The following is a 23,674-nucleotide window of genomic DNA, read 5'->3' on the forward strand; positions in this document are numbered from 1 at the left end:
GTTTCAGTTCTGTAATCCTACAGAGATCTCAGTCCTGCTTCCACATGGACCTGCTAACAGATTTGTCTGTCATCATAAAGAGAATGTCTCAAGAAACACAATACAAGCTCAAAATCAAAACCCTTTTAAGGGCATATAAATGTTTTAGGTATGTTTTCCATAAAGACATTTTGCCTTGGTTTTATCCATGTGTATTGAAGTACCAGAAGTTATTCTAAATATTAACACTGTAAAGATGTTAGCAAGTGAATAGTCTGAATTAGAAAAAAATACATTTACTTTGGACTTTTGTCTTTACAGTAAAGAGAAGTTGTATTTGTGTGTGTATTCAGCTCACACAAAAACCTGTGAGTCCATCAGCATTAAGTTTTGACTTGATCTTACTACATTAAACCCATAAAGGCATTTATAAGTGGTTTGAAGCTAGGCTTGATTCTGATTGCTTAGTTTGGTAATACAGAGTCTTTTAATTGATAAATTGTTAGAGAAGAGAGAAAGGGAGATGTGAAAAAGGAAGGAAAGGAGTTCTTCCATGTAATTACTTTGCTTGTGTCCCATTCCTACCCTTAATATACCTGGTAACGGTCGGGTTTAGTAGCAATCTGTGTCTAAAACTTGGATCTGCTTTTTGCTTCCAGTTCAACACCAGCTTGAACAGGAGGTAGATGCTGTTGTGGTCTTTAAGTAATTTTGCTTTTGGGAGCCTGGAGTGAAAGTGAAATGGCTATTATAACTCCCTGGGGAGATGCAGTACAGATGGAGCAGCTCAGGCACTTAGGATTTGGTCATGGATCCAGTGGGCCACTTCAGCTACGTGCACTTGGTGGATTTTGGCCAAAACATCTCAGATCCATCAGCATTGTGGCAGATGCATTGTGCTGGGTATACATTTTGGTGATGACAGTGGGTTTTGTCCTTTTAAAGAGCAGTGGTGTCTGCTTGCAGGGAGCATGTGAAATGACATTCAGTATTTCCACTGAATCACCTCCCTCCTCCTACCAATTTTTTGACCTCAAATGACCTGAAAGCCAGTTGAATGCCCTACAAATGGCATATCAAAGCAAATCCTGCTTGTTGGTAGCCAGTACTCTTGGCATTGTGGTAAAACTTGTAGAAAAAGCATCAGGGGCATTTTTGCCTCTTCACTGTGGGTAAAGGTAACTATTTTGGTTATGAGAAGATGTGGCTGTGTGGGGCAAGGACTTCTCTCTAGCCAGCCCCCCTTCAGATCCCCAGTGAGGGATTATGGGGTCTGCTGAGCCACAAGTCTCAGCTCCCTTCTTTCAGTGTATGGCCGAAGAGATGGCAGCATGGAGGGGCTGGCAGGGTGCATTCCTGGGAGGGGCTGAGCCCCCAGCACTGCTTGGGCTCACAATGAGCAGAGGTGAGGGCAGGGCTCTGGGGATGCCCAACAGAGGCCAGTGGTGGGAGCCATGCTGAGGAACTGGCTGCTGGCATATCTGTTGAGCAGTTTTTTTCCATCAGGGGCATTGATGAATGAATTTCTGCTTCCCCTACCAAACAACAATGTGCTTTAATTTGGTTTATGGCCTAGATTTTTTTTAAAATATTAATATCAAGGAATTTAAAGCCCTTGGAGTTTTAATTATTACTGCTGAGGTTGTCCAAGGCATAGATGGGAAGCATTTGGCTCCCATCAAGTCTCCTCCTGACTGCAAGAATGCTGTCACAAGTAGTGCTGATATTAGAAATATGTTTCCTTCTTTGTTGCTCTCCATGTACTTCATGTTTGAAAACTCTTTATGATCGGAAACCAGTCTTGCAGTAAGTGAAAATTGGCAACACCTGAAACTCCCCATGTGGCCACAGAGGCTTTTATGTAAATCCTGTGCTGCAGAGGACTAGACAAATGTTGAATCAAGAAGTTGCCTTTTGTAAGCTGGAAGCGTGATTGGCTAATACCTGTGGTGTGTGGCATGGGAACATGCACCGTTCGATTCAGTGGAAAGCTGTGGTGTTAAAATACTGTTTATAATTTTAAATATATAATATATATTATTTATCATCACGGAAGAAAATTAACTAATTACAGTTTTCTTTTTGTCCTTTTGCTTTTGCGCCTTGTTTGCTGCCCTTTCTCTGTCACCAGCCATCTTTGCTTGGCACTGACTCCCACCACTCCTCGCCATCCTCTCAGCCTGGCCCCCATGTATCTTCAGCAAAGCTTCGCAGGAGATGCAAGGAGAGCACTCGGACAAAGTCCTTAGGCTGTGAGGCCCCCAAAGAGAGCGCTCCAAAACACAGCGAGTCGGAGCCAGACTCTGACAGAAAGGGGCGAGTTTGCTCCGCCGAGCAAGACGTGGCTTTTGGCTACAAGCAAAAAGCCGGCAAAGGCGGAACCCTGTTTTCCTTCTCCTTGCAACTTCCAGAGTCATTTCCTTCCCTCCTGGATGACGATGGCTACCTGTCGCTCCCTAACCTCTCGGAAACCAACCTCCTGCCTGCCAGTGTGCAGCACTACCTCCCCATCCGCTCCCCCTCCCTCGTGCCTTGCTTCCTCTTCATTTTTTTCTTTCTGCTCTCTGCCTCTTTCTCAGTGCCATACGCCCTCACTCTCTCCTTTCCTCTGGCTATGTGCCTCTGCTACCTGGAGCCCAAGGCGGCCTCCTTGAGTGCCTCACTTGCCAATGACCTGAGTGACAGTTCAGAGGAAGAGGTGTGTACCTCGGCATCGAACACACTCTTTTTCGTGTTCAGTGCTTCAGTCCTAACCAGTGTTAGATTGCTGCAATAGTGGTCCTACTTTCAGAGCCTCATTTCTGTCTGTGCTGATATGTTAGAAGGGATTTTTTTTTTCTGTTTGGGGGTTGTTGTTTTTTGTTTTGGTTTCTTTTTCTTCTTTTTTATTTTTTTCTCATGCTGGGAGTACAGCTTGGAGCCCAGGGTTAGGCACAACACTGTGTGGAAGAGGCTTGGCTTGAACTGTGTCTGTTCATTTAAAGTGACTTGCACTAAATGATAAGACCTTTTTCTTCCCTCTATCAGTTTAGAATAGTTTTAGGGTTAGGATAATTATCTAAATAGTGGGTATTAAGTATAATTTTTTGCATAATTACTGAACATCCAAATATATTAATATGTATCTACATTTATTTATATCACTAGCTGCCTAACAATGATGAGCACCCCCACCAACTTCAGTATGTTTGAAGTCCAGATAGGCTCAGCTCTTTGCAAAAGGCTATCAGCTGTAGCTGAATCCCAGAAAAGGCTTTCTGGTCCAGCAAAACCCAGATCTCGATTTTCAGCCTTGATCCTATCTCTGCTGCAGATTAAATTGTTTTCCCATGGTTAAATCCAACGTATCGGTGAGGGGTCAGATTGGGACAGCTGTTCTGCAGCTGTTGCAGGAGCATGCCATGTGGGCTGTCTTGACATTTGCAGTGTTAGATTAGCACTGCCAAAACTGATGCCTTAAGCCACCAGGGTCATCATGGGCAGATGAACCAGCTGCAGTAGGAGTCTGCAGTGGTTCTGGGTACTGTGGATGTGATGAAAAATCCAGAAGTAGGAAAGGAATCTGCTTAAGTAACAGAGTAACTGGCATCTCAGTTTTTGCTGGAGCCTGATTATTCTTTGTTGACACAATAAAATGATGAGTTCAGGTTTTCCTTTATTTTCTGTTTTCTTCTTCAACTTGAAATGCAAAAGCACAGTTTTGCTTTGTATATAAAGAAGAAAGCCCAGATCAGATGATCACAGGGCAGCTGGCCATGTAAAAAGCCACCTTGGCCATTTGACAGTAGTCCATTGCAGTAGCTCTCTTCAATTAACCAGCTTGAACATTGTCATCTTCTGCTGTTGGTTTTGTAAGACTTGGTGCAGGATTTCATTTCCTTTTTATAGAAAGCCAAAAGTCACATCAATTTGTCTTGTAAAAACATTGTCTTTAAATGCTTTTGGCTCTGTGATGCCTTACAACTAAAAAATAATGTACGATTTCTGATAAAAGGCATCCAAAATGCTGCTGTCTTATTTCTTGCCCTTATTTTGAGACAGCATTTAGGTCTCAATTTGCATTAGCTCTGCACTTGGGTTAATCTAATAGCAGTAACAGCATTAATATATTTCCAGCTCTAGAGGCAATAATGAGGCAGTGTTTATGTAATACATTACTCTGTTCCTCTTTCAGAAATAAGCGCTTCTTTTTGTTAGTGAAGTTAGGAAGTATTGAGCACAAAAACATCTAAAATAGGCTTTTTAGTATCGCTCTTTTATGAGGATGATTACTCTGGCAGTGCTTCCTGGCAGACAACACAGACTTGTGCCTAATCCACGGGGTATTTCTTGTTCAAAATATTGCATGAAAGTGAATATGTTTTAAACTCGGGCATGTCTGCATTACATTGGCAAAACAAATCACAGCAATTACGATCACAAGGTAGGAGAGGTGCAGCCACAGCACGTCAGGAGAAGCTGCCTCTGTCCTGCTCCAGCCCTCGCCTGCCTGCCAACCCCACCTCAGCTGTACCTCAGCCCGTCTTGGAGCTGAGCCTGGCCTTTCTTACTCTTCACTCCAGAGGAGACCTGCCTTACTCAGCCTTAACTCACCATTCCCTGCTCTGTGATAACCCCAGGTCTTTATTTCAAGTAATTCAGTGATGCTGACTTCGACACCATGGCTGTTGATTGGCTGATTAGCAGATATGTATGTTGCAATAAAGCAAGCATTACGCTTTACTTAGGATGTCATTCCACTCGTGGCAAAAGAAATAGGAACGTTTTCTGCCCCCCACAGTTCACAAAAGATTGCACACAGAGATGCAGAAGACTACAGCCAGTGTCCTGAACCAATGCCTTATATTGCTGAGCTTGTTCTTCCTTGAGCTATGCATCTGGAGTTAGTCCATGCAGTCAAAGACAGAATCTCACCTCTTGGAATTTACTAGCTTCTGTGTTTTTACCTTAGCAGCCAATTTCCTATTGACTTCAATTTCCTAAAATGAACCCTATATGCCAGACTTGTGTTAGAGTGCCTTGACACAATTTTTAATTCTTTTTAATTGCCTAGATGCATTAATTCCTCTTTTTTTCTTTTTATTTTTGTAAACAGGAGTGACAATGCATACTTTTTTTTCTATTGCCATACCTTTACAATTGCCTATAATGTTATAAAGACAGATCCTTTGTTAATAAAGAAACAATTTTCTAGCACTTTAGTAAAAGCAATTGGACCAGCCTAATAGACTGCTTTGACATTACACTTCCATTTAAAAATAAATGTGGTCTGTCTCAAGAGTGGTCGTGGCTTGAAAAATTTGATGTAACTTGCATTCATGCACTTAGCAAGTAGTGCAAAATGCTTGTTTATTCTTGTCTGTCATACAAACAATACAAGCTCTTCAAAGAATAAAAAAACAAAGCTATAGAAAAAAAATCAAAACATTGTCTTACAAAACAAAGGAGTTGTCAGAAAAGTACAAAAAACTGGAGGAAATTCAAAGCTAAGATTGATACTCCATCCACCAGTAAGTTGTTCTTTTGTTCTTGTTTCTATTGATGGGATTGGAGGATGAGATGTGTTGTCTTGGCTTTAAATTGCCTGCCTGGGTTACTGTCTAAGGACCACAGAAAAATCACTAATGGAAACCAGAGCTTTCGCTGCTATCAAAACAACTTGGATGTGCCAGTCTGGGGCAGTAGGGTGCACTTTATTTCTAGTTTTCCATATGCTTACCTGACATCAGAGTAGTTTTTTGAACTCTTTTCTCAGTCTGTAGTAACCTCCACTCCACTCTCTCTTAATCTTGACACTTGTGCTCTCCACTAAAATGTTCTTCATGCAAAGCAGGGATAGATCAGTCTGTGCAATGCTGTGCTTTGTTTCATTTTTATCACTCATACCTAGTAAGTGTTTGGGGGGTGGGGGGAGTTACTTTTGGTTTTCTCCTGCTTTCATCCATATTCTTAAATGGAATGAGAAGTATTTTTTTCTTCTTTTAATGGCAGTTTTCATTCATTTTACTATCATTAACAATTATCAGCTACTCTTTATTGGAACCGAGTGGGATCTGAGCCTTACCATTACTCCACAGACAGACAGTAGATGGGCTGGGGGTATGGTTATTTGAACTCCTTGGTAATGCAGACAGCCTCATGGTGTATAAATGTGGAGACAAGAATAACCTTTGTACAAATGAGGGGCTGAAAGTCAGATGACTGTTAAAGTAGCTTTTTTGTTGGTGTTTTTTTTTTAATTATCTTTTTCCCCTCCAGATAAAAATTTAACCACTACATCATATTGGCTAGAACAAAAAATTAGTTCAATAATTTTGTTTAAAAATCATTGTGGGAGAAAAAGTTCAATTAGAAAATATTAGTCGCTTTTTTCCCCCCCTTCTTTTTTTAAGCTACTTGGTTTTCTTAAGGAAGAAAAAAAACCAAATCTGCTATTCAAATAACACTTTTCCAGTAATGTTTTGTTTGGCTTATAAATTTGTTCCAGTAAAGCCATAAACTGTGTACAGTACGCCTCGAGTCTTCCTCTGAGTCTGTTCTGTTTACTAATATAGCATTTTTATTTTGCTTCTTTGACATGTGCGTTGTTTGAAAAGCAATGCTAATGCAGTTCACAGGGATGTTGAGTTTAACAGCTCCCCGTGTGAGCCGCGTGTACTGATGAGCTGGGTTTATTCTTTATTCCTGCCTTCCTCTCGGGACCCGGGTACTTGTCTAACCCAATAGACTGACAGTGAGCAGACGGATACTGCGGCTGATGGTGAGACCACTGCCACCGAGGTTTGTACAGTCGCCAGCACCCAGCTATGGCAGGGGAGGCGTTTGGCCTCGTCTCTTCCCGACCCTGGGCCTGGGGGCTAGACCGCATGTCCGCTACGGCAGCTCAGGGTCCCTCCCTGCGCGCGTGTGCATGTGCGTGCCTGCAAGCGGGACAGCTTTGCCAGGAGAGTTGAGTTTCCGGGGCTCCCTATGGGCTCCTCTTATTCCTGAGTTTGGTGTGGAAGCTGCAAGGCCTCTGCGTTGTGCGGTTAGTGGGGCAGTGGCGCTGTCACCCGTGCCAGTGCTGCCCCAGAACCTGGAGGGTTCTGCTGGCCAGATCGTGCCCTGGGGTTTTTTGTTTGCTTGTTTGCTCTTATACTCTGAAGCCTGAGTGGGAGAGTGGGGAAAAGACAACAAAACGCTGTTTCCAAATTTACTGAATATTCTCACATTTTAAATATGTAAGTTTTTTCTTTAATGTAATTTCACATAGGGCCTTCGTATGTAATCTTCACATATGGCCACTACTAGTCCAGGTATTCTTTTCAAAGGAGAAATGTAAAATGTTTATATTTTCCTTACACTAAGAAGCCTCATATCCACAACATAGACTGTGCAGGCAAATTCAACCTTATGTGACTTCACTGAAGTGCATATAATGCTTTCATAATTAATATGGTTGCAGCTGCAAACATGAGCTGAATTTTATCTGACATCTGCTAGAAGACAGAGTCTTACCACAAATACTACTCTAGGTTTTCAGAAGGATCTCATTAATATTTGAGACTGTTAAAATTATCTTCAAGGAAAAATTTTTTGTATGACACGTCAGGACGATTCAGCCTTGGCTGTAAATAGAATAAATTTGAACGGAGTTGTAAAGTAATCAACAGATTTTCCCATGAGTCATTTGTCTAATTAGGACTATATGAAAAATTAACAATAAAATAGCAGCATGGGCATTAAAAGAATTCAAACAGTGCAACAACATAAAGTCTATTGAGATGAGTCAGAAGTACAAAATGCTTTGAAGTGCTTCTTCCACTCATAGGCCTTGAGCACTACAGAAAGTAAAACATAATCATAAAATTGTGGCATTTTAAATGTTCAGTTTATTACTCAAAAATGTGTGTTAATATTCCTAGTTGCCATCTTTATTTAGAGGAGAAGATATAGCACATATGAGTTGGATATGGCTACCTGATTTTCAAAATGTGTGGTATATCTGCCACCTGAAAATTGCACTCTTGGGAACAGGGCTGCTGGGGCAGTCCTTATGGTGTTGCTTTTGAAAATGTGCACCGAAGTGGATGTGTGTGCCATTCCAGAGGATAGGTCCTGAAAGAATATGTACAGGCTAAATATGAGATAAAATTACGGAAATACAGAAAGGTACTATGGTTAGGGAAATAGCATTTTAAGCAGATAAAATGTGCTTCTTTCTGTAGAAAGTGTTGCAAGTTTGCCCATGGTGAGTTTATGCTAAGCTTTGCTTGTGGCCCAGATTATGTCCTATGTGTAAATTCTGGGATTACAGAATTCCAAAGCATTTGCTGTTTGCTGTTCCGTCCTAGACTAGTTGCGACCTTGATGAGAAGGTGCAACTGCTGCTCCATAAAAAGATTTAGGAATGTGGAGTGTAGCAATATTTATAAAAGGAAGATGTTTACCACCCCTTTGATAACAAAACACAAATTTGAGAAGTGGACATTTGCTCTGAGTTAGGAAAACTGTGCAAAGCCAGTGTGTCTACTCCTTCTCCTTAATGAGGAGAAAAGGGGATTTTAACCCAGTGTGTACCTCTCACCAATGTTCATAAAGCCTTCATTCGTACAAGTGGGTAAGGTGTTGTTTTCCAATCTTTCTCATGCTGGCAGTCGGATCAAGAGGAGGACGGAGATCTAAAGGCACAGGTACAGAAAGAAAAGGTCTAGATGTTGCTCAGGTATCAATGTTGGAGGTGTTCGCCTCTTTCAGCATGTTACTGTCGGTTCTCTGTGAAGAAATGTGTAGAAACAGCATTTTGTATCCTTTCAATACTGTGTCCCTTACTTTTCCCTTTCTTTTTCACTTCTTTCAGAATAGTCTGATTAAGCGAATACAGGGTGAAAATGTGTATGTCAAACATAGTAATCTTATGTTAGAGGTTGGTATTGGTATATACCAGTGCATGTACGTACATGTGTGTTAGTTTTAGTGGTAAACTGTGGATCTGCACTATGATGCATGAACTGTGTACTCCCACCTGCTAATAGATTATTTCTTCTCTCAGATTATGATGACTCCTCTAACTTGTACTATCAGTATCGATATATGCGTGTGCCTATATGTGTGTGCCTCCACGCGCATATGTATGTTTGTTTGGAGCCTCTTTATCAGGTGCAAATTGTAGCAATATGGATAGGCTCTTTAAGAGTGTATTTAGACTCACTTGTACCAGATATGCTATGCTGTTCTCTTCCAAAATGCCACATTTTCACAGAGTGTTGTGTTAGTGCTGTGCTCCCCAGCTCCCTGAGCTGTTATTTCCCTCTATACTAACCAAGTTGTGTGTTTTGGCTCTAAAGTGTGGTTGGCTTAGGATGTATCACAAACTGCTCTATTCTTTTAAAACTGTCTAGGATCTAGACAAAACCCAGGAAGATCTGATGAAACATCAGACCAATATAAGCGAGTTGAAACGCACCTTCTTGGAAACCTCCACAGAAACGACTGTGTCTAATGAGTGGGAGAAGAGGCTTTCCACATCTCCCGTTCGGCTTGCAGCAAGGCAGGAGGATGCTCCTATGATTGAACCACTAGTGCCTGAAGAGGTCAGCGTGAGCTGAAAGGCTTCATTATGTATTTGTCTATGCATTTTTACTCATAGCAGCTCTCACTAGATTAGAGGCCGTAGTTAGAGGCCAATTCCTACTTGCAGGCACTCCCCTGTCTCAGGACGCAGGCTCTAGCAGCAAAGATGGGAGGAAGAGCAGATATATTTATATACATATATAAATACATGTGTATAGAGAGAATTAAATTCACTGGAAGCCATGTGGCAGAACTGGGTCTCTCTGAGGGTGCAAAATACAGGCGTTGTTACAGGTTCGGTGAGCTTGAGGAAATCCAGCCATGTGTGAAATAAACCATGAATGTGACGGAGAGAAAATTTAAACAATGGTGACTGGTTGGGAGAAGGGGTGTAGTGAGACAGGTGGGGGCTACAGTGCCAAGCTTGAAAAGAAAATACAGAACAAAGGGCAGAACCCTCAGTCTCTGAAAACAGGGAAGTAATAATGATGATAATTAGACCTTCTTGGCCAGTTGCATAAGGAGCCTGATGGTTGCTGCAGTCTGCTGGATACTTCTTGGAAGACCCAATGCAGATTGCTAAGTATCTGCATTTTCCTGCTCTGTGTGTGTGTGAAAAAAATCTTGCTCACTGTGCAGTCTTGAAGTGCTTGTGAGAAACTTGCCACTTTAAAAGCTGGTGTTTACTTGATCTGTAGGTGGATAAGGACATGTAGGGGTAGCAAGGCAACACTTGTGTTGCAATAAAATACATAGTGCACTGTCTTGGCTTAAGTCCGGTGGAGCAGAAAGAAATAAGCTTGTGTGGTCTGCCTGAGAGGTTTTTTTTTTTTTATTCTATTATTAATGGATATCTGGTTTCTGTCTCACAGGCATTATCTTTATGGGTTCCTCTCAGTTTTAGAAATTTTAGCATTAGAAACCAATAAAAGGTCATGAGATTTTTAATTTTTTTTGCCCACAGCACTGATGTAATGTTGTAGGCAACTTAGTAAAAATTGTCTGGAAAGTGTAAATTGAGTGCTCTGCTTTCTCACCTCAGAGGTTGGTGTTGCAGAGCCATAACTCTGGGGAAGGGCATCCCTGAAGGCATGCAGGTAGCAAGTGTCAGCGTCTCCTCACAGGGAAAGGAATATTGCCAAGGAAAGGGGTCTCCCCTCCTCCTCTCCCACATTATAGCCAGTAGCTGATGCTGGCACCAGATGTGCATTACTGTGGCATTCAAGTTGGATTAAAATATGTAAAAAAGCAGGCAGTGTGCTCAAAGCTCCCCTTTTGAGGGGAACACAGAGGAGTTTTAGTTTTGCTCCTACTGCCTTGTTCAGGAATAACAGACCCTACAAACAGGTTGGTTTGGTTGTAGTTAAAAATAAAGGTTTATCCTCCTAAAAATTAAAATTGCAACTACAACAAACAGGAGGCATTTATCATAATAAAGATGGAAGGAACTGTTGGAAAGGGTGGATAGCTAAGCCTGAATCAGAGGATTGCAGGGGAAGGAAACTTAGCATCACCCGGTTTGTTTAATATCTTTATTACTTTAAGAATGTAATAAACAGTTTTAATTAAAACATACAATCAATATCAAAGTATTACAGAGCTCTGTAGGCTTCACCCTGAGGAAACACATCTGAATTTACCCATTCATTTGGAAAGGTAAAGGGCAAGAATTATACATGCATCTGAGTAATACATCTGTTTCACAGAAGCTCATCCAAATGAAAGTATTTCTGTGGAAAGTTAAGAGCAGACTTGAGCTATCAGAGCCTAACTCTGAGGCAGCTTCTGCTGTAGATAACACCTGGCCATTCCTTTGGTCCCAGTGAGATGGTTTCAGTTCACATGTCCTGATGAGAGGGGATTTTTTCAGGAAAAAGCTGAAGCCATCCATAGCTCAAAATCAGCACCTTGATGTCTACTAAGAAATGCAGAGGCAGTCAAGATAGTGTTGTGCCTTCGGCTAGTCAAAGTTACACATTATCCACTTCAAAAATATGTTCAGTGCTGTTACCTGTGGCTCCTTTTATAATAAAGCAAGACCAAAAGAGAAAATATGTCTTTTCAAAATGTGATCTTCGAGCACGTGGCACCTGAGTGTTTGGTCAGTGTGACTTCAAGCCACTGGTCAGCGCGTGGTTTCTTAGAACAGATGGGGAAATAATTTGGTTTTCCTTAGTAATGAAAAATATAGTTTTAAAAGTCTTCCATAATGGTAGCCAGATAGCTAAGATAGCTATGGAACATGAAAGCCATCATATTGACAAAGTCCTTGACAATGTTTAATCTCACCTGAATTGGATGAAACAAACACTTTAGGAATAAAGGAGTTGTGCATCTCCTCACAGCCAGGGAGTTGAACCATTTATCCCTTTCTAGTTTTGTATTCCTCTTTAAATTTCTATCTTTACTCTTAAATATATGTACCCTTTTATCATGCCAGTCTGAGGAATTCCATTGGCATATCTTTGAGGACAGTATTTTGTGAAGTCACTAGAAAGGGTTTGGCAAGAAACCCATTTTGCTCTGCAGGGACTTACTTTCTCTGGCCAGATGACAACAGTGACCAGCCCAGAAAGTGGGCTCAAAAGCCTTGGGAAATTGAGTCTTACCTACATTTAACATTTTCCCAGTTTCCAAGATAGAGAGATACTATTCTCATAGCACTGGGAAAGCGCTGATGGGATAAAAGTGAGGAGATTTCGGTGTCACACTGCAGGATAATAGAACAGCAGTTAGCTCCCTCTGTAGGAAAACTGCTCCTAAGGCTTCTAATACCATCAGGGAAAAAGGGAGAGCTGAAATCATGGCTGGGCATACCTTCTGCCTGCTTCAGCAGAGGGGGCTGCAAACTCAGGGGAGAGCCTTGCCCAGAGTGAAGGTGCAGGGCCCTGTTCTGTTGGTGGAAGTTGTGTGAGCTGGCATCAGCCCCCGTTAAATGAATCATATGAAATGAAACAAACACAGTGCATCCACACCTGGGTCTTACTCAGTTTGGTGGGTTTTGTGCTACACTTGTGCATACAATTTCTATATTCATGTCTCCTTTGCATTCACCATGGAGAGAGACTGATTTCACTTCTCATTGGAAACCTCTGTGCTGCAAAATTATTCTCTTTAGTTCTGTTTCCTAATTTTCCATGAGATTAATAATTTGTAGAGAAATATGAGCTACTCTGAAGTATAGTATATATGCCCTCCATTTACTAAAATCATTTATTCCCCTGACATTAGACCAAAGAAGAAACAGAAAAATCAGAAAAACTCATATTTTTGCAGAAGGGAGGTACTACATTCCTTGAAATGCAGGTAAAAACAAATAATATTTCATTGAAATGCAGTCAGAAAGGATGGCAATGATTTATTATTTTATTATCTCTTTTCCTTCCTTTCCAAGCCCTCCCTTTTCATATTTTTTTTATTGTTATTATTTAATAAGTTCCAGGCAGAGATATAATCTGGAGACCCAATTCTGAGGAATGGGTCCTCTCCAGAGCTTATGGCTTCCTAATGGAGACTGATTTCTCTGCCAGTTAGAAATCTACTTGCACGGTGCAGTTTGGACGTTGTTTGTTTGGATGCAGTTTGCATGCATTTCCAGCATAAACCTCACTGAGAACGTTACGGTGAATGAGGCACTTCTGTCACGAGAATGCGTTTCCTTTATATTGTCAACTGAATTTAGATGATGCTGAGTGATGGTGAACTTTATATTTTTATTGGTTTTTCTATTAGCCAAGTGTGGTAGAGAAGAAGCTGCAGGAAGGAGAATCTGCTGGCACTTTGGTTACTTCTCATCAAATCATTATCCAGAAAAGTATCCCATCATCCCTAGAGGTTATTTTTAATTCATTTGATTTTAAACTACATCATTTGCTTAGTTAAATACAGAAGTTAAGGTCTTAAAGTCAAATAACCGGATGCTGATTGCATAGTTAAAGCAAATCACATAGCACATTTGCATGAGGAGGAAAAAAGATGCTGCAATTAAGTTTCATTCAGGAATTTTAGTAGTATGCTTAGTTTATACAGTTTGCCGTGTTGTGCTTCTCCATTTAAACAATCCTGAAGGGTATTGATGTTCTAATGAAAACAAGGAAATTCAGTGCAGGCTACGTACAAAAGAGTACTATTCTAAAACGTCATGAACAGCATGTTTGTAACAACTAGGGTACAGTTGAATGGGCTTATTTGCCCTATTTTTGTAATTTGTTTTTGACTGTAGCTTTGTGAACCACTGCAATATGTGATTTTTAACCCCAGGTTGATTCCAGTCTCCACTATAATTATGTCCTGACCTGCTATTTTGTTTCAAACAAACACAGAAATAGTGTGGCAAAAGTTATATTTTTGGGTCCATGTTATGTGGACCTCTGAAGAGAGAGAATATGCAAAGAAATCATATTTTGCCCGAGGTGATTCTATTTATTTGCTTGATAGCTGCTCTAAGAGGTACAATGCTAGAAATTACTATATGCTTTCAGAAAAAGCAACATGATTTCTTAAAAGTCTTCATAATTTAGTGCTCCTGAAGTACAGATAAACCTGCAGATATTCTAATTTAGCTTTTATATCTCAAATATAGGGCACTGAGGATTGGGTTATTATAGACAAAATCCCCTCTGAGGTAGTTGATGGTGAATCGGAAAAAAATCTGGCATACAAAGTAGTGACTGTGAGCAGTAAAACTGCCTTTCCACCTGAGATATTAAAATCCAGTACCGTTCTAATGCAGAGCTTTGAGGACTTGGAAAGTGAAATACAATCCAATGAGGAGAATAAGCAGAAAATGTTCACCCTAGGAAAGTCCTATGATACCGTATCTGGGAAAATTGTAACCATGACAAGTAAAGCTAAAGAGGGCGAGAAAGCAGTACAGCCTTCAGGAGAAACTTTGCAAAAACTGGAAAGGGAAGTTCAAGAATCTGCGAAAATTGTTCCAATAGTGGCCAAGTATGAAGTCCTCAAGCCTGTCACTGATGAGAAAGCCAGGCTGGGATCCGACGTGCAGAGCGCGAGAAGAAGGCTGTCTGATTCTCTGACACCCATAAAGGAAGCAGAATCTCAGTTGCAGAGTCCTGAAGAGGAGAGTTTGAAAAAGACACTAAGAATGGACCAGGATTTGCAGTTACTTGGTACACTGGAAAGCTTACAGCTTGGCAAAGCAGAAAAGCATCTTGGTGGAGAAGCTGTAAAAGCAGGGGCGTTTGCCCGGACAGATAAGAGCCTGTCTGAGTGGAGATATTCCAGAGAACAGCCATTTACCATTGCTACTGCTCACTATGTTACTGAGTCGTCTGCATCAAGAGTAGTGGTAACAAGTGGCTTTGACTTCACGCCACGATTTAAAGATAAAAGCATGACTTCTTTTAGGCAATCCCTTCACACCACCCTAGCTTTGAGTTCTCTTGCTGCCTGGCTTTATGTTGACAGCAGCCAACCCGGCTTATTTTTTTTCTCTCATACTTTGAATCCGTCTCACAGTCTGAAGCAGACATTATATAAGGCTTTCAACCTTTCTGGTTTATGTACTGAAATTCAGTATTGCTGCTGTGGCTTGTTAATAAAAGGGGAAAAAAAAGGTTTGCTTGAACCAGCAAAACGCCAATGCTAACAATTACGCTTTGTAACTATTGCTTACTACAGCCATTATAAATTCGCTCTGATTTATTTTCCCATTCTTTTCCTGTTTCCAACCTCTCCGTGCCCCTGCAACCTTCTCTCCTTTTCCTCCTTCTCCGCCTCTGGTTTTGGCAATTAATATGTCTGTGCATATGGGTCTGCCTTTTTTCTGTGTATGACTCTACATTTCTTTGTCTATTTAGACTAAACAGTCCACCAGTGAAAAAACCTTGGATGGTTCAGATATCTTCACTTTAATAGAGTCCGCCAGAAAACCAACTGAGTTCATAGGAGGGGTTACTTCTACTTCCCATACCTGGGCTCAGGTGGCTGCTTGATTCCCTCCACCGATGTCATAACCATGCACCAATTACTTTTGCTTTTCTCTTATTTTGTGTTTTTTTGCACAATATGGAACTGTACAACTAATGCATGTATTCATGTTTGTTTTCTTTTGATTCAATGGACCACAACAGAAGGTTCACCAAAAAGGAAAAAAAAAAAGGCAACAACCAGCTTTTCTTTCATTTCATTGTATTTTGGTCATTTTGTGGGGTGCTGTATTTTGCCTTTGTAAAACTCACATAAAAATACCAAAGAGAAGAACACCAACATTGAAATTTCTCTTCACTTTTAAAAATTTTGCTTTTTGCTTTGTTTTCTATTTCCACTATACTAATAACATCCTGGGAACAAAAATCCATGCAACGTGGGAGAAATAACTAGGCAAAATATAATGCCCATTTTTTTAAATTTGTGTTCACAGTACATTAAGCTTGGGCGCTACTGCAAATAGTGCTGTCTGCTTCTGATGCTGAGGGTTTTTCTCCTCCTTCCCTGCAGAGAATAGACACGACGACGTCTCAGGAGATAACTTCCAGCGACATGAAGCAAGCAGTTCAGCCGGATCAGGATACAGTGCAGAAGGTTGTACAGGAGACTGTAGTTGTCAAGGAGAGACATGGGCTGGAGGTGCATGCAGGCGGGGATCCTGCTAAAGTGGCCGGACTTACGCTGGATGCCCAGGCTGAGGCAGCGTCGGCGGTGGCAGCCGGCGTGAAAGGGAAGGAGGGCTCTGCTGGGACTGAGGGGGCGAAGGAGGAAAAAAGGGAGGAGGCTGGGAAAGCCCTAACCAAACAGGAAGGAGTCGCTGCCGCTGCTTCGTGTGAGCAGGCGGAGGAGCACAGAACTACAGTCCAACTTTCAGAGTCTTTGGAAAGAAAACCTCATTTTGAGGTAACTTGTTGTTAAATTGGTCGTGTCTGTGCTGAATTGTGAATGTAGGCAATAGTAGGCTAAGTTAATTCCTGTCATTGAAAGTAAAGTGTGCCTAGCTTGTATGATTGCACTTTTACAGAAAGCAGGTTTTTTCTCCTCTTATTTCCTCCTTGCATGTCACCTACAAGGCTTGCTGCTGGTTTCAATCATTAGTAAAATGCCATGCATGTTTTACTTGTAACTGCTTTTCATGCTGCAGAGAAATACCAAATTTCATGGCATTTTATACAACTGATAGCAAGATCAGCTGGCATTCTGTTTGGGAAAGTCCATCAAAGTTCACATGTCCCCAAAGACAGGAAAGATTGTTTTTTCCATGCTTGGTACAATTATAAATAAGTGTACTGTGTCTTAAAACAGACCAGGTTCCTTATCTTAGCCCCATTAGTAGAATTTCAAGAGCTGTTTTGTGCAGGGCTGTTTCCCCAGAGATAAAAAGACTTAAGCCCGGACAGAATTCGTTCTCTTGTCCTTTTAAGAAAATGTAGAATCACAGATTCTCAGAACAGTGAGAGGGTCATCTGCTCCAATCCCCTGATCAGACAGGGACATCCAGAGTGAGTTGCTGCCCAGGACAATGTCCAGAGAACCTCTGAGTATCTTCAGTGAAGGACATTCCACAATATCCTTGGGCAACCTGTGCCAGTGTTCTCTCACAGTGAAAAACTGTTTCCTGACGTTCTCAGGGAACCTCTTGTTTTTCAAGTTGTGAGCATTGCCTCTTGTAATATTTAGAGCATTTTGGACTTTGTTTTCATAAAATCCAGGGAAGTGCTAAATGTTGCCAGCATTATATACATGAATGTACCACTGTAATTAAGAGAATTTTCTCTCTTTTTTTTTTTTTTGTTAAATACAGAACACTTATTAGTTATTCTTTCTTTGCTTCAAGCAAAATTGTTCTGAGAAACCATAGGCTTTGCTAAATGTTCCAATTCATTCTTTTTTTGTTCACGCAGTCACCAGTTGTGAAGACTGAGACTATAAGTTTCAGCAGTGTTCCTGCTGCTGGGGAAACCCTTGAAATTTCAACAAAGGAAGTGCCAGTAGTCCATACAGAAACAAAAACCATTACATATGAGTCTTCTCAGGTAAGAAATGCTGCAAAAGACGTGGTCTAATTTAATGTGCCTTTAAGGAACCCATTTCTTCACCCATCTTTAAGTGTATGCTGTAGTGTGAACTTTCCTAAGTTGTTTAAGTATTAAATACTAGCATGAGGAGGATGTACATAAGAATAACTTACCTGAGGGTCACTCTCACGTCCTGGTTTTCCAGAACATTGTTGAAACTGCAGGTTTAAAAGCTCCATCTTCTCATCAGTGCTTTCTGAGGGGAAGGACAGCCTCCACATGCACAGAGAAATACTGACACATCATCACCCTAATAACATTTTTTCCTTACCATAAGATACTCACTTTATGAAGATCTGTAGAAATAGGGAAGTTTAACAGTCCGTTTCTTGATTCCCTGTGCTTAGGATCATTTTTTGGTGACTGGTTTTCTCTTCTGGTTTCTAGGTGGATTGCAGTGCTGACTCTGAACCCGGGGTATTGATGAGTGCACAGACGATCACATCTGAAACCACCAGCACTACAACTACTACACATATCACCAAAGTGAGTCCTCAGAAAACAGGGAGCTCCTTCTTCACCAGGGTGTATGCTATCTTAGCTTTGGTTCTATGATTTATTTCAGAAAGGGAACGCATTCTGTTATTCTCTTGACAAAATGTTGTAAATTTACCATACTTGTCTTTATTCACCTGTCTTTGGCTGTGCTGGGTTGATTAACACATCATCCAATGGCTTGATATGAATCCTAAACCCTTAAGGTATGTCTATGCAAGCACAAAACTTTGCTGTACCAAAACAATTGATTTAGCTGCAAATGCTACCTGGAACCAGAAAGAGTATAACCACATTGGCATCACATGGTAGCCTGGAAGGAATAACTTGTCTGAGCATGAGGCTCCATTGACATGACTGTGCCTTTCAGCCCTGAGATTAGCACTGCACAGTGTTGAAAGCACATAGTGAATCCATATCCTGTACCATAACAGGACATTCAGTCAGTTCCAGCACCTTACCTTCTGGGTGGTACCCTGAGGAACTTGCCCACAGCCAGGCTGAAAGCTCATCTGCACAGACAAACCATGCTGTGTCTTCCAGGTTCTAAGCATTTAAATAACAGTTCCTCCCTAAATAGAAACTCTCTTAGTGCTGTGACAGCTCTCCTACCAATATTCACTGAGAGCAGGATTTCATCTTTCTGCAGTGAAGTTCCCCCATTAGTAGATGAGCCATACGAAGGCCATGCCACTCCGTATGCCATTTTAAAGCAAGCAGTTGGACTTAAATAGGTCTGAATATGGGGCTGTCTGTATTCCCATTCTGTTTTTCATGGGAAAAGTTTGCCATTTTTAACATGCAAGCATCTCTCTTGATGCATGTGCAGCTTAACTCAAATTATAAAATTACCTGTGTTGGAAGAACATCTGGAGGTCATTAGTCCATTCAGAGCATTCAGGCCAACTCCAGAGCTGCTTACTTGCAGTCCAGGTTGTCCCCTCTTTGAGCTGTTTTGGTCCAGTCATGAGAGGGTTCCTGCACTGGTCATTCTGAGGATGAGTGGCAGCATTCTAAAGTGAGTTACTGACATGCATTTTTGTCCCTCCCATCTAGACTGTGAAAGGAGGCATCTCAGAGACAAGAATTGAAAAACGAATAGTCATCACAGGAGATGCAGATATTGACCATGATCAGGTAAAATCTACAAACTGCTAAAAAGGCTACCCTGAAGACTGCAAAAGAGACCATTTTTAAACATTGCTTTGACAGATATTATCCATACTGGCATGCCTTAATTAAACTGGAATAGTAGTTAAATCAGTGATGGTATATTTCATATTTTAATCATTTTCCTCATTTGTAAATTGTGTAATATGTCATGAATCTCTCCACCTTGCTATTGATCATGCATGTTCCACCTCCTTTTTGTTTTTGCCCTTCTGTGGTTTCCTTGGGATAGGCGCTGGCTCAGGCAATTAAAGAAGCCAAAGAGCAGCACCCTGACATGTCAGTGACCAAAGTAGTGGTACATAAAGAGACAGAAATCACACCAGAAGATGGGGAGGATTGACCACAGGTAAGAGGACCAGATGATTTTCCTAGGCATTTACTGGGCTGGCATGTTGCAGATGTTGTTTTCCTACCATATTTCACCTTTAACTCTTCACTTTCTCTCACTGGCATTTTCAAGTTGCTGGCTATCAGTTCTGATATTTGAAAGTAAACCACATTCAGCTCTAGACATCTGCCTTCATTAAACAGTGCCAGCTGGAGAAAGAGAAACTACTCATTTGCTTTCGTTGGCTCTCTGAAAAGTCCTCATTGTCCATGCTTTGTTATAGTCTAATTTTCTACCTCTGAAGTCAAAAAAAATCTGTTGTCTGCTTTTGTGTCATTTAAGAACAAAACCAATTTGTTCTTAAAGGTGTGCATTTTTGTTTAAAAATGCCAAGGGAAAAAACCTACAGCTGCTTTTTAAATGTCTTGTGCAGATATGTTAAAAGTTATGCTTCAATTCCCAACTTGCAAAGATATGGTCCAACTTGCTTTTAAACGCAGTGAATTAATTTGTCGGTATTTGGGTGTCTTGGCTTTGTTGTACTTGAAAGAGCATTTAATGTTTTAAAGCAGCATTGTTTATCAGGATGGATGATAATGCAGCTTTCCTTGCGTCTAGCTTTTTCTCAGCAAAGGCATGCTCTCCAATAGTGGCTGGCTAAACAGACGTCTCAATATTCCTATATTTATTCTTTGTGCAAAAACATGTCATGCATACTAACCTGCTATGCAAAAGCTCTTAATGCCAGCACCATTGCCCAAATTGCTTTGAATGCTGTATGCAGAAGGGGAAGAAAAAGCTGCTTGTCAGATTTGTTGAATCGATAGCAGCATTTTATTCTTAAAACAATATGTATTCCCTAGCACTTGGTGTAAGTAACAGAGTATAATGCACAGCACCTTTTGAAGCTCTTTGGCTCTCCTGCTTTTGGATATACAGACCCTAAAGAAAACTGAATTTCAGTGTCAGTTATTTATTTGGAAGATGGAACCAGTCACTAAGGAGTGAGTAGCTGTGATTCTTGTGGTATTCTGCTAATTGTTTCAGAGACAGCTCAATGTGGCTTGCTTAAAAGTCTATTGATGTCACTAATTCTTTCCATTGGCGTCAGTGGACTTTGGATTTGGTCCAAGTTGCTTATAGTGGCATATGCCATTTTCAAACAGCTTTTCTTGTATGAACAAATTGACAAAATCTTTTTTGCAAGAGAGTACTTGCTTTGAATAATTAACTCAGTTCTCTTTTCTGCAGGAATAACCTAGAATGCATATGAATCCAGACATGCATACCAGTAGGAATACGAGAACCTATACGGAGTCTCAGTTCCAACCTGACTGACTTGTATCTGTCTATGGAAAATTTCAGTACAGAAGAATTGATCTTGACCGTTAATAAAGAAACTGGCAGAGATACCTTCCCATAGAAAGCAATCCGAATCAGCAGCAGTTAAACAATATTGCATGAAGCAACAATAAAATTACAGAAAAGCAGCATTTTTAATTTTCTTAAAATGTCTAAGTTTTCAGCTTTACCTGCACGTTCATAGACAATATAAACAGTGATCTCATGTAACACATAAACAGTTCATGCCTTTCACAGTTTCTGAAAGTCTAAACAAATTAAAATTTGTTAGATGGCAAGCCTTTTGTTTACAGATATTGTAAATGAAGATTACCCCGAAAATGCTAGAAGCTGTATAGGTACTGTGTATAATGTTTTACCACACATTAGACGTGCCAATAACACAGTTTATTCAGTAAACAACTTGAATCTTATATTTGTTTCATCTGGTTTTATTACTGCCCGATAAATGATGATGAATCTTTACTCTTATCAAAACATATAAATGCTTACAAAGTGTGCTTTGTATACCTGACTGAATACCTTATGAGGTAGTAATGATTTTAGTATATTAACTTTAATGATTTTTGTCAGCATTGTTCAGAGTCAGCTTCCAGTCACCCTTCACAGATCCTAACCTTGTAAATTATATGGAGTTATTTTGGAGAAAAAAAAAAAATCTGTATTTTACTTAGTTTGCAGCTTTAGAAAATTATTAATCTGAAATAACCGTGATGGTTTTCTATTGATTTCCCTTTTGTTCTCAGAGGAAAAAAAAAAATCTGTTTGAGAATCTGGTCAGCATTTACTATCTAGTTCTGAGTCAAGCCTTAACCTGTACAGAACGTCCACTGAAAACTTGCTAGTGTCCAGCTCTGATACCCACGGAAGGAATAGCGTCCATTACACTGTCAGCTGCATCACAACACATGGTGAATGTATGTTTCTGCATAGTGAAATAAAAGTGGTAAATGCATCTGAAATCGTATTGTTCTGTGTCTAAAAGCACCTAGTGGTCCTTAGTATTCAAAACATCAAAATGTAATGTTTGTAAGACACCACAGGTTTCACTCATGTGCACAGTAGATGTGTTTTGTCTTCAGTGGCTGACACTGCGCTGTGCAGACAGTGGGAGTTAGCAGAGAATCCAAAGGGATGACAGTGTTCACCTTTGGGCATATGATGTTTGCAAAGGAAAAGGACTGTTTGGTTCCTTCTGTTTTCTCTGGTTGTGTAACATTTCGCCGAAGCTAAATAAGGAATTTTGTTGTTGCTTAGAAAGTAAAGGCCAGTAGTACTTGATCCAGATCCACTCTCATTTTGTACTTTGGCTCTGAAACATGGATAAAATTGTCTTTAAAGCAGTATTACTTATTGGTTCCTTTCTTTTTCTTGGTTTGTTTTTTTGTTGTTTTTTTTTTTTGCTCCATTGCCACATCTCGCTGACACTCCCCTGGTAGTTTAAGAGAAATTTGTAACAATTAGTTCACCCTTCGATCTGGTTTTCCTTGCAGGATTGAAAGGCAATGGATACAAGCAGACTTTTCAGGACATAAAGGGCCAAATTTGCCCTTCGTTGTTTACACAGGGCTCCCTCCCATTGAAGTCAATGGATTTGCCTTCAGTGGAGAGCAGGATTTGACCCAGTGACTTGTTAATAAATGTTTATTTTCATAATTTAGAAGGAAAAATAGTATATATAGAGAGAATAACATGTAGATAATAATTAAAAAGTAATATCCCAAGGCTTTTAAAGCTTTGCCCTTAGTCTCCAAGACATCTTCCTTCCACCAGCCATTCTTAATGCCTTTAAATCTGGAGTGCTAACGATGTAACCCCTCCCTGCCCCCGCCGTCATTGTTACCTCTTGCCTAACGACCGAGCAAAGCTGATGGTCTGTTGTGATCTTTGATGGCCCTCTCCTCCTCCTCCTAGTCCAAGACCATCTCTGTTCTCATCCCCCTGAGTGACACTAGGCTCAGCTCTCTGGTGCTGCTGGTGCCCAGCGGCGGTCGGGGCTGGAAGAGGTCCTCACCCTGTCTTGGCCGGTGGCACACCAGGTCCTCACTACTGCATCAGGAGTTTAAAAATAGACTCTGAAGCCATACTGATCCTCCTTCAGGTGCCCCTCATGTTGTCAGCTAAGAAACAGCATTGTATTACCTCAGAGAGACACGAGGCGATCACACAGCCTTCTCTCCAGAGTTAGCATTATATTTTAGCATGGCTTGAGGAGATTGTACTCTGGTGATCCTGCACAGTATGTACGCTGTCTAAAGATACTGCGTTGTAGGAAGTTAGTCTCCTTGGAAAGGACACTCGCCACTAAGATACTGCCTAAGCGCATATAAACTGTGAGGAGATGAGAGTGGACAGGCAAGGACATCTCAGTGCCACTGTTGGTAGTAGACCCTTGTTTGGGGGATGGTTCCTGGAAGTTATAGCTTTGGTTTTTGTTAGAAACTGTTTCTTGGGTTGTCTGCCTAATGCTGTGCCACATGAAATAAAGAGCACCTGCCTGTTTCTACCAACATCTTTTGTCTCCGTCTCTTCTCATTTGTTGTTGGTCTTTGTCTGGCTTCTCAACATGAACCAGCCTGGAAAACAAACCATCAGTGTGTTACTTGTGGGCAGCACTGCCAACACAGACACCAGCACGGGAGCCAGCCTTACTTGCTACAACTGGAATCCCAGCTTCAATCCTGAGAGAGCTGACTACTCTGAGCCCTTATGGTAAGGGCTTTGCACACCAGGCAAGAATGGGCATAGCCAGTGA

General features: G+C 40.9%; 1 protein-coding gene across 8 annotated transcripts in view; it reads left to right on the forward strand.

The window, feature by feature from the left end:
- EPB41L3 (erythrocyte membrane protein band 4.1 like 3) overlaps nt 1–23,431 on the forward strand; it is a 143,093-nt gene extending 119,662 nt beyond the window's left edge. For 5 of the 8 annotated variants that reach the window (XM_050970691.1, XM_050970692.1, XM_050970690.1 and 2 more), the window contains 9 exons: nt 6,706–6,759; nt 8,819–8,884; nt 9,360–9,551; nt 15,994–16,386; nt 17,388–17,519; nt 17,949–18,047; nt 19,113–19,193; nt 19,459–19,575; nt 20,809–23,431. In XM_050970691.1, the coding sequence (XP_050826648.1) occupies nt 6,706–6,759; nt 8,819–8,884; nt 9,360–9,551; nt 15,994–16,386; nt 17,388–17,519; nt 17,949–18,047; nt 19,113–19,193; nt 19,459–19,569 (1,128 nt within the window). In that variant the 3' untranslated portion in view covers nt 19,570–19,575; nt 20,809–23,431. Of the gene's footprint in view, nt 1–2,110; nt 2,678–6,705; nt 6,760–8,615; nt 8,652–8,818; nt 8,885–9,359; nt 9,552–12,762; nt 12,838–13,263; nt 13,366–14,113; nt 14,843–15,353; nt 15,477–15,993; nt 16,387–17,387; nt 17,520–17,948; nt 18,048–19,112; nt 19,194–19,458; nt 19,576–20,808 lie in introns of all 8 variants that reach the window. The other 3 variants (XM_050970693.1, XM_050970695.1, XM_050970696.1) reach the window with 2 other exon arrangements.
- Nucleotides 23,432–23,674: the final 243 nt, after the last annotated feature.

This window comes from Serinus canaria, chromosome 2, assembly GCF_022539315.1.
Source record: "Serinus canaria isolate serCan28SL12 chromosome 2, serCan2020, whole genome shotgun sequence".
Lineage (NCBI taxonomy): Eukaryota > Metazoa > Chordata > Aves > Passeriformes > Fringillidae > Serinus > Serinus canaria.